The following is a 10,694-nucleotide window of genomic DNA, read 5'->3' as shown; positions in this document are numbered from 1 at the left end:
TCTCTCTACTTTCTGTGCTCGTCCTTGAAACATGGCATGGCCCGTGGAGGTTCTTCATTCACCGACCACGATCAAAGCCTAGGAGCTATACTGCGGGAAATATGCTGGGTCGTCTTGTAAAGACTGTGGTGAGACAAACCTTTTCATGATTCAGAGATTGCTATAATTCAGCAGCAGACTGTCAGGATAGGTGGGGTGGGGCGAGTTACCCAAATACTGTACGCGTGTTTCCATATAAACATAATGCGTAGCCTAATAACCTGGATCAGTTTCAATCTGCCCGGCACGACGAGTCTTTATTATTAACAGGCTACACCACGACAATGGATATTTGATGTCTTTGTTTCGGTGTCAAATTTGACACAACGTCACTACTAAGATGCAGTCACAAAACAATGGCCTACATCTTTAAAAAGTGTTTTTGTTTTTTTTCATGTCGTAACGCATGTTCCATTTTAGGTGCAAGGAAAGATGATACAGTACCAGGTTACAGGCAGAACAATAACAACACATTCGTCCTGTCAGTATATTGCAACATCTCCCTATTACAAGGTGTTGATAGTTGTGCCTGGCAGGTTCTCGATGAAGGTTTTATATTCCAAAAGGATTATTGATTTGTACTAATAATAATACCAGGTATAATATCATTGAATAATATCACCTATCTTATTCAATATCAGATAATAATAAATCATTAATTGAATTTATAATGCACTTTTCATTGTGAAACAATCTTAGATGACGATGACTGCGTGTGTTTTCCAGCTCAGGCCGGGTGTAGTGAAGACCCCTCATGGGATCAAGACGGCGCCTGTGATTAAGGTCATTAAGAGGTCACTGCACCAGGAGGACCTGCCCAAGCTGCCCGTGCCGCCCCTGAAGCAGACATGCCGAGGCTACCTGGCCATGCTGGAGCCCATCGTCAGCGAGGAGGAGCTGGACCACACCAGGACGCTGGTGGAGGAGTTTGTCAGTCCTGGAGGCGTGGGAGAGAGGTTGCAGAAAAGCTTGGAGCGCAGGGCTCGCAAGACCGACAACTGGGTACATAGAGGGCAAGAGCTGGTCTCTTCATATAGAGCAGAGACCCGATACCAGACTGTATGCAGTCGTATAAATACAGTTCGCCATGCAAAAATGTGTTTTATGATATGAAAGGTACATGGCCCTTGCAAGTGTTTTTGAAGTGTTGTAGCGACGTCCGGATGCCTTCTGGTCATAGAAACGATGACCTTAGTTACGTTATTTATATCTCTGTGTTTGTGTAGCTCTCCGAATGGTGGATGCAGTCGACGTATCTGGACTGCCGTATGCCTGTGCCTGTCTATACCAGCCCCGGGGTGGTCCTGCCCTGTATGCACTTCCAAGACCGCCAAGGGCAAATGAGGTGAGCAACAAGGAACCAGGCTGCGTTAGAACACTCCAGGTTGACAGAACCCCCCCCACTAATAATACCCTAGATACTTTCATTTCCTGCTTGTCACCAATGGAAAGTTACAAGTTGTAAACACGGCACTGCTTACCGCAAAGTGATTTATTTAGTTGACTTAGTGGTCTGTAGATTAACAGAACAGTTGGCTTGAGTTTCAGACCGACCTTTGCACAGGCTTCCCTTCTCGGGCTATTTTAAGCCCATTGGCTGCTCATAGCATTGCTCAGCCTTTTTTGATCACTGTGACCTATTGGGGACTCAGCACAACACTGGGCCTAATATCATGTTCATACTGTATCAACAGCTCACAAACTACAGTGTAGTTTAATGTGTATAAGACAATGTTTGCCAGTAACACACAGTGACAGTTTGCCATAGCTGTGGCAGGTTAGGTAGCATGATCATTCACTGGTCTAGTCATTCACTGGAGCTTCTAGGTGAATGAATAAGGAACAGCTAGTATAACATTAATAATCTTATCAATATTTTCTTCCCAGGTTTGCTGCTAAGTTGATCGCGGGGGTTTTGGACTTCAAACGAATGATTGACAGGTGAGCATGATTGATAGATAATTGCTAACATTATTTTTTAAATGCTGCCCTCTGCACCTTTTCAGCGCTTTCTGTGCGAGTGTTCTGTAACCTTAACAACGGGAATCATAGCCTACTTTCTAGTGAACGTTGACTCAACCGTTAAGGTCAACTAAATTTGAATATATAGGGCCAAGCCTACTATAAATTAATAGCCATCAGCTAAACTTATATGCAAATTAATTAGTACTCGCATTGGCTTTCGCGAGGAGGAATGTGTACCTGACCAGCCAGTTTGTGGGTAAGCTGTATGATATCTTCCGAGGCCGACAGCAGTAGCCTACGGGGCATATCACAACCTCATAAATGTGATGTTTGTGATTCATGTCATATAACTCTGTGTAGTGTGAAACGGCAACCACAAGTGTCTCAACCGGTAGGCTACTTTATCCATCTTGAAGTCTTTTGGGGGCACTGGTAACTAAGTGAGGGACGGTACACGCCTACCAGTTCTCCACGTCCGATTGGTCAGCTGTCTCAAAACTCAAAAGGCGGCGGCAGCTGCGCTTTTTAAAAAGGTGTCCGCCTTTTCACACAGGAAAAAAAAGTCTATTGTGAACACGGCCTTAGAAGACCATCCTTCCCAGAGCTTAGGAGTAGTGTTCCAATTCTGTCTGTATTCCTCCCTGTGGTCCCACTCATTTCCCACAATGCACCCTGCACATCTTTGACCTCCATGGGTTTTGGAGCAGGTCACCTCCAGCTCTGCTGGTTCTGAGATCTCCTGGGTGTCTGGTTCTCCAGGCAGGGTGGAACCGGGCCTGTCTTGGGTGTCTGGTTCTCCAGGCGGTGTGGAACCGGCCCTGTCTCCGGTGTCTTGTCTTGAGTGTCCTCAAATAACTCCTTCTGCTTCACTGCTTCATGACCATTACAATTAGTCACTATTAATAGTGATATAATTACTATTATATATATCAACAGGCAGACGTTTTACAAACAAGAATGATTTAGATTTTATCTGAACGCCGAGTCTTCATTCATTTCCCTGATGTCTTTCACAGTGACACGTTGCCCATTGAGTATTTGGGTGGAAAGCCGCTCTGCATGGACCAGTACTACCGGGTCCTGTCCTCCTGCCGCATCCCTGGACCAAAGAGAGACACCATGGTCAACCACGCCGTTGGGCAAACACACCCCACTCACATCACCGTGGTCCATAACTTCCAGGTGAGGTACCCCTAGAGGGCGCTGTTTCCCTGCTGTCTCGTTGAATCGGCCAACCGTTACAGCCATATTTAAATCCCCTTCAAACTAATGTGCACTGGTTGTAGGCCCACTGAAGCAAGGCTTCCTTTAATAACTCGTCAACACTGTAAATGAGCCAAACCTCAGTGCTTTACGAGTATAAATAAAGGTTTGAAATAACGAGTAGTTTTCTCTCTGTCTTTAGTTCTTTGTCCTGGATGTGTACAACAGTGACGGGTCTCCGCTGACTGTGGACCAGATCTACATGCAGCTGGAGAAGATCTGGAACTCTTCTCTTCAGACCAACAAGGAGCCCATCGGCATCCTGACCTCCCAGCACCGCAACACCTGGGGGAAGGCCTACAACAACCTCATCAAGGGTGAGACCACGCCTGGTGGCCGGAGGGGGGTCTGTGGACTAAACCAACTAACTCAGGACCATTTCTCTAACCGCCAACCAGGAGAAACTGAACATCAACCATTGTGCAGGAGACACTGTTTCGGATTTAGGGTTAGTTTGTTTTATTCTTTCATTCATTGAAGTTTATTTGAATAGGGACAGATACAGTGTACATTGTTAGGTTCAATCAATCAATCAATCAATCAATCAAAGCTTTATTTGTATAGCGCATTTCATACCCAGAGGCAACACAATGCGCTTTACAGAGAACAAGGGAGGTGGGCATAGACAGGAGCGTCTTTTTCTGCTTCTTAAAAATGACCAGAGAGAGAGAGAGAGAAGGTGTGTTTCCATTACCACTAGAAATGCGCAAAACCCAAATATCGCACCAAAACGTCTCACCCCTACATATTCCAGAGGGAAGCAAAAAAACAGTATCACCCAGGGGGCCAGAGAAGTGAGCTGTAAAAATTCTTCCCTGACCCCTCTCAACAAGGCGATCGAGCAAGCTCCTGGAGTATGTTTGTCTACCGGCTAAGAACATTTATAAAGCAATAAATTACATTAAATTACATTTTCAGAGTAAGAAAAGCTAAAAACATCATAGGAGAGACATGGCAAATACTGGTGTATGTCTGTGTGTTTGTGTGAGTGTGCCTGGGTCCAGGTAGAGGCAGGGGTCGGGCTGCATCATAGCATGTATAGCTATCGCTAATCTCCAATGCCCGTCCCTAGAAGGGCCTTTACAATAACAAACATACACATACAAACATAAACTACGCATGATATACGCAGATCATGGCTCTCTGTCCCCCCAGATAAGACGAATAAGGAGTCGGTCCGCGCCATCCAGAAGAGCATCTTCACCGTGTGTCTGGACGCGCCCATGCCGCGGGTGTCTGACCAGCTGTACCAGAGCCGGGTGGCGGCCCAGATGCTCCACGGAGGGGGGAGTCGCTGGAACAGCGGGAACCGCTGGTTCGACAAGACGCTGCAGGTGAGCCGCGGAACCAAAACATTCACTAACCTGCCTCAAATAATGCGTTTAAAGTTGCACATAAACGGACGTTTGAGATCATCCAACTTCCGTAGTTTGACGTATTTCCGACGCAAACAAGCTATGAGGGCGGGACATAATGTTTAGAGGAATTTGATTGGAACATTGACAAGTGGACGGGTTTTAAGAACTTTAGACAGATTCGATAGAAGGATAGCGTTGATTGACGGGTGGATGTCGTGAGATTATTGGCCTAAAATCTAAGGTACCTGTTGTCGTCATTGCACGTGACCTACCGTTTTCCAGGAAGTAAGAAATTATATACTTTGATATAAGATTACAACAAAAGTAGAATTTTGTAATTTTTGGGGCATACATCGTTGAATAGGTGAACACTATGACCAATTGCGACAAAAAATGGGACAGAATGCTTTTTTCATTTCAGTGCGACTTTAAGGTCCGTCTTTCATATATTAAAAGTGTTATCGGTGCAAGAAATGCCACTGAACTCTGCTGTGACCGTCTCTCCGTTGGCAGTTTATCGTTGGCGAGGACGGGTCGTGCGGTCTTGTGTACGAGCACGCCCCCGCTGAAGGCCCGCCTGTCGTGTTTCTCATCGACCACGTGGTTGGATACATGTGAGGCCATCGCTGCTCAAAATCTCACAGTTGTGTCACAAGATGGTACACCTGCGTCCCGTTTGTGAGTGTTTACTCCTGCGGTGTGTGTGTGTGTGTGCGTGCGTGTGTGTGCGTGTGTGTGTGTGTGTGTGTCTGTGCGTGCGTGCGTGCGTGCGTGTGTGTGTGTGTGTGTGTCGGTCCACCAGGAGGAGGACCGAGGCGGTACGCGCCCCCATGGTCCCCCTGGTCATGCCTCAGAAACTGCGTTTTAACATCACTCCAGAGGTCAAGAAGGACATTGAGAAGGCCAAGCAGAACATGAACATGTAGGTCGAGATTCCCTCTCCGTCGCCCACAAAATCAGATGAGATGAGATGGATGAGATGAGATGCGATAGATGAGATGGATGAGATGCGATAGATGAGATGGATGAGATGAGATGAGATGGATGAGATGAGATAGATGAGATGAGATGGATGAGATGAGATGGATGAGATGGATGAGATGAGATGGATGAGATGAGATGGATGAGATGGATGAGATGAGATAGATGAGATGAGTTAGATGAGATGTGCTCTTGCTGTGTTTCTTACTCTTTTCCCACCGTTTCACTCCAACAGAATGGTGCACGACTTGGACGTGAAGGTGACGAATTTCTCCCATTTTGGGAGGAATGTGCCAAAGCAGCACGGTGTGAGTCCCGATGCGTTTGTGCAAATGGCCCTCCAGCTCGCCTACTTCAGGTGTGTTGACTGACACTCTCTTTACAGTAGCAGTGAACAGTTATTTTTTTTATTTATTATTATTATATTTTTTCATTTTATTTGAAAGTAATCATAATAATTATTATTATTTTATTTTTATTTTATTTTATTCTAATAGTTATTTTATTCCCCCCCCCCCCCCAGAATGTATCAGCTCTGCTGTTCCACCTATGAGAGTGCTTCCTTGCGTATGTTCAAACTGGGTCGGACGGAAACCATCCGCTCCACCACTACTGAGTCATTCAACTTTGTGAAGGCCATGGACGACCCAGCCAAGCAGGTCAGTCGCTTCTGCTGGCCAGGGAGCTTACGGTCATCATACTGTGACTCATGACTGGACAGTCATGGAGAAGCAGCATTCAGTTTTTATGCTCCACATATCTGGAACAAACTTCCAGAAAACTGCAGGTCTGCTGCAACTCTTGGTTCTTTTAAAACAAGCCTGAAGACTTTTCTTTTTGCCACTGCTTTCTAAGAGGAGCTATGTTTATCAGTATACTGCACTGTAACTTTTATTCCTGTATTCTATTTGTCCTGCTTTTTGTTTAAATGTCTATAATGACTTGCTTTTTGTTTTAATGCTTTTAATTTGTCCTGCCTTTTGTTTTAAATGTCTATAATGTCTTGCTTTTTGTTTTAATGCTTTTAATGTCTCATGTAAAGCACCTTGAATTGCCCTGTGGCTGAAATGTGCTATATAAATAAACTTGCCTTGCCTTGCCTTGCCTTACAGTAAAGTATTTATCTCATATACTCCACCAGAACCCAGAGAAGGTGACTCTGTTAAAGAAGGCTGCCCAGTTCCACAGAGAGAACACTCGGAAGGTGAGTACTGGAACAGAACATGGAGGAGCAGCGTTCACTTTCTATGCTCCACATATCTGGAACAAACTCCCAGAAAACTGCAGGTCTGCTGCAACTCTCACTTCTTTTAAATCAAGACTGAAGACTTTTCTTTTTGCCGCTGCTTTTTATTAAATCAAATAATTATTCATTCATACACTGCACTGTAACTTTTATTCTTGTATTTTATTTTTCCTGCATTTTGCTTTAAATATCCTTTTTTTGTAGTTCGTTTTATATGACATTTTATGTGTTGCACTTTGTCTTGATGCTTTTAATGTCTCATGTAAAGCACTTTGAATTGCCTTGTTGCTGAAATGTGCTCTACAAATAAACTTCCCTTGCCTTTTCATCAATACTGCTTTTGACCCAGGTGAGCTGACCATGTCCATGTTCATGTCTTTCTTGCTGTCTAATGCGTTTGAGCAGGCGATTCACGGCCAGGCCATAGAAAGACACCTGCTTGGACTGAGGCTGCAGGGAATCGAAGAGCTGACCTCCATGCCAGAGATATTCATGGATACTTCCTTTGCCGTGGCCATGCATTACAATCTGTTCACAAGCCAGGTATACGGGACTAGGACTATTTTGCATTTCGTTTTATATGACCTTTTATGTGTTGCACTTTGTCTTGATGCTTTTAATGTCTCATGTTAAGCACTTTGAATTGCCTTGTTGCTGAAATGTGCTCTACAGATAAACGTGCCCTGCCTTGGAGATTCATGTCAACGAATGAATCCAGGCAGAATGCACTGAATCATGTATTATTACAAATGACTGTGTCACACACTTAAAGTCCTCACCAGAGCCTGTCTCCTCCCCAGGTTGGTTCCAAGACGGACTGCGTCATGTGCTTCGGTCCGACGGTCCCCGATGGGTACGGAGTGTGCTACAACCCCATGGCCGAGCACATCAACATAGCGGTCACGGCCTTCAACAGCTGCGAAGAGACCAACGCCGCCAAGTTTTCCCGGGCTGTGGAGGACGCACTGCTGGACATGAGGACCACGCTGGAGCAGACTGCCACGGCCGAGGCGTGAGGCCCCTGCGGGGGTCCCTATGGAACCAAACCTGGGCTGGAGCTGGTGGTGTGTAGAGCCACCCTGATAAGTGTGTTCTGATGAGAGGAGACGCATGTGGCACTGAATGAGATGGACTTTGGTGGAACAGTGGAGCCCCCAGAGTAGGTGTGGCTCTGAGAGAGAGAGTGATGGGGGCTGATTTGAGGGTTGCACATAAAAGGCAATATGAACACTTGGCCTTGATAGTGAAAAGTTGGTCTATTTCTGCAGTGAAGGGCCTTAATATAAAGAGAAATATATTCTAAATGTCAAGTTAATATTGTGTTCAGTTTTATCCAGAGTTGGATGCAGTACACAGTTTGTTCTACTGTATGTTGGTGTTGTCGTTAATTTTATTGATATATTCTATTTTGTGTTTGAATGGAATTATTTAAACAAATAAGTTATGGAGGTGGAAGCATAGCAAAGCCAAATGTGCCTTCTGTGTTTCTGAAGCTGAAGTATTCACACAAAATATGCAGTGACATGTTATAAAACTGACAATATGAATATATTATTAAACTGAACAAAGTTTGTGGAATGTGAGTAACTCTAAAATCAAGTCATATTTAAGAGTGTACAGTAGGCTATCATAGAAATGATAGATGTATATTCTGTGTTGTTTTGAAGTGACTGGGTCGCATGACCTGTGAGCTATTGAAAAAAGTGATGAATTTTGCATTAAAATATTAATATGAAATTGAAATGGCACTAGAATCCAAAACTGAACTGTGTCCTATCTGGCCAATGTAGGCCTATCTGCTCCTGACCGCTAGAGGCAGTACTGTTCTGATCGCTAACGTTGTTAGCATAAGTGAACGGATAAGAACATGGTGAAAATTAGCATTACGGCTAGTGGACGTTTTGTTTGGCAAGTCCCGTCTGGATGAGCTTGGGTTGACTAACGTGAGCAAGATAGCTAGCTAACTATCCACTATTGTGTATAATGGGGTGGACAATAAAATGGGACAAATCTGACCAAGTCTGCAGGACAGAACAAGACAGGTTAATCTATTGACATAGCCAGGAAGCACATCAGCTATTTCTGTGTAGCAGCGACACCGGGTGTGCATCATGGGAACTGCAGTCAGTTTACACCCAAAAAACGTAAAACGTTTTATTCTGTCTTTAACTCCACAGACATGATCAAAATCGATAAACAATGACTGTAATTGTAATGCAGTGTACTGTAAGTGCCTTGGAAACGATGTGAATAACAATGCAATGCAGCCAAAAATATATTTATTAAAAAATTACAATGCAATTTAATACAACGGTGCGAAACGTACCACTAGAGGGCGCTTCGTCACTTTACCTCCCTATTGAAAAAAAGTGATGAATTTTGCATTAAAATATTCATAAAAAATAGAAATGGCCCTAAAAACCAATAAACTGAACTGTGTCCTATCTGGCCGAGGTAGTATAATATTGTGTTGTTTTGAACTGACTGGGTCGTGTGACCTGGGAGCTATTGAAAAAAGTGATGGATTTTTCATTAAAATATTTATATTTTAAACTGTCCTATCTGCCCATATTGGCCTATCTTGTAGGCCAATATCTGGTAGTGATTTAGAGTGACTGGGTATGGGAATGTAGTGCTATTTCTATTTTCTTAATATTTTAATGCCAAATTCACCGTGTTTTTCTCAATAGCTCCCAGGTCATGTGACCCAGTCACTTCAAAACAACACAGGATATTATGCTGCATTGGCCAGATAGGACACAGTTCAGTTTATTGGATTCAAGGGCCAATTCTATTTTTTTATTATTATATTTTAATCAAAAATACATCACTTTTTTCAATCGCTCCCAGGTCATGTGACCCAGTGACTCCAATACCAGATATTGGCCTACATATGACAGTTTAGTTAATTGGATTTTAGGGCCATCTCATCCAGCGGTTTACAAACACGTGAATCAGATGGGCGCTTTCTTTAGAAACATTCTTAGGTAGAAATATAAGACTGGGACTTTGGAAGATGAGGCCCACTGATCCTAAACAGATGGACCTGTAAGGTCTATACCCAGATAGCAAGCGGATCTGGGTCATATATGGGCCGGAACTAAGCCACAAGTGCCAGATCTGGCCTGTATATGGCCCTGATCAGATTGCTGTCTGGGTACCATGTTCACCATCCAGCAGGACTTTCAACGCTCTCAACATACAACCACTGTAGCCCCATTAGGAGTCCCATGATGCATCTGGATGCCTAAAGGTGCAGTAAACAGGACATGTTCCTCTTCCTCCTTGATTAGTGTTCCAGTACGTCCACAACGTCAACATCATACTCATCCAGCCTTGAACTGGTGGCCTCATTTCCAGAGGGCAGTGTAGCAACGTGAAATCAATGACCGAATATTCCACCAGTGGAAAAGAAGTAAGCGTCCACAAGATGTCTTCAGTTTATCTCCCAACTCTTAACCTATAGAGTCTCCAGGCTCTGGCCTCCTTATGTAGTCTTCAGATTCAGTAGAAAATCATGTATCAAAGGCCTCCTCCATATTGGGCCTGAGTGGGTCTTTTACAGTAATACTGTGTACAATTTCAAAGTTCAAGATTGAGAAAAGAGACCATGACACAGAGTGAGGTGAGCTTGAAGGAAGTCCGGCTGTCGAATATTTCTGGTTATGCATCCCTAAGGTGTGTATTAATACATTTGTTTGTGTATCATAATCCTGTCCCCTCTACTGGTTCTTCCCTCATTATCAACAATAACAACAACAATAACACCAGTCCCCAAGACCTTCCTCAGAAAGCAGGTTCTGGGACTGTGCGGTACATCTGCAGTGATGTCACTTCCACAT

General features: G+C 44.0%; 2 protein-coding genes across 2 annotated transcripts in view; one reads left to right on the top strand and one right to left on the bottom strand.

Annotated features, from left to right (window-relative positions):
- On the top strand, window positions 1–8,582 carry LOC311310776 (carnitine O-acetyltransferase-like). Its single transcript, XM_084440327.1, has 14 exons — window positions 1–128; window positions 766–1,041; window positions 1,266–1,384; window positions 1,927–1,980; window positions 3,021–3,186; window positions 3,410–3,584; window positions 4,423–4,601; window positions 5,139–5,239; window positions 5,428–5,547; window positions 5,842–5,964; window positions 6,130–6,265; window positions 6,748–6,810; window positions 7,258–7,395; window positions 7,653–8,582. The coding sequence occupies exons 1-14, from the start codon at window positions 102–104 to the stop codon at window positions 7,866–7,868; spliced, it is 1,893 nt and encodes a 630-aa protein (XP_084296453.1). The 5' UTR covers window positions 1–101; the 3' UTR covers window positions 7,869–8,582.
- A 2,056-nt stretch (window positions 8,583–10,638) lies between these two features.
- Window positions 10,639–10,694, bottom strand: part of atp8b5a (ATPase phospholipid transporting 8B5a) — a gene marked incomplete at its 3' end in the record, with an annotated part of 20,272 nt that continues 20,216 nt past the window's right edge. Inside the window, exon 27 of the mRNA XM_084439600.1 lies at window positions 10,639–10,694. This exon is cut by the window's right edge and continues 271 nt beyond it. Within this exon, the coding sequence (XP_084295726.1) occupies window positions 10,639–10,694 (56 nt within the window).

Source organism: Borostomias antarcticus (genome assembly GCF_949987555.1).
Source record: "Borostomias antarcticus genome assembly, chromosome: 6".
NCBI lineage: Eukaryota > Metazoa > Chordata > Actinopteri > Stomiiformes > Stomiidae > Borostomias > Borostomias antarcticus.
This window is presented reverse-complemented; position numbering and strand designations above follow the sequence as displayed.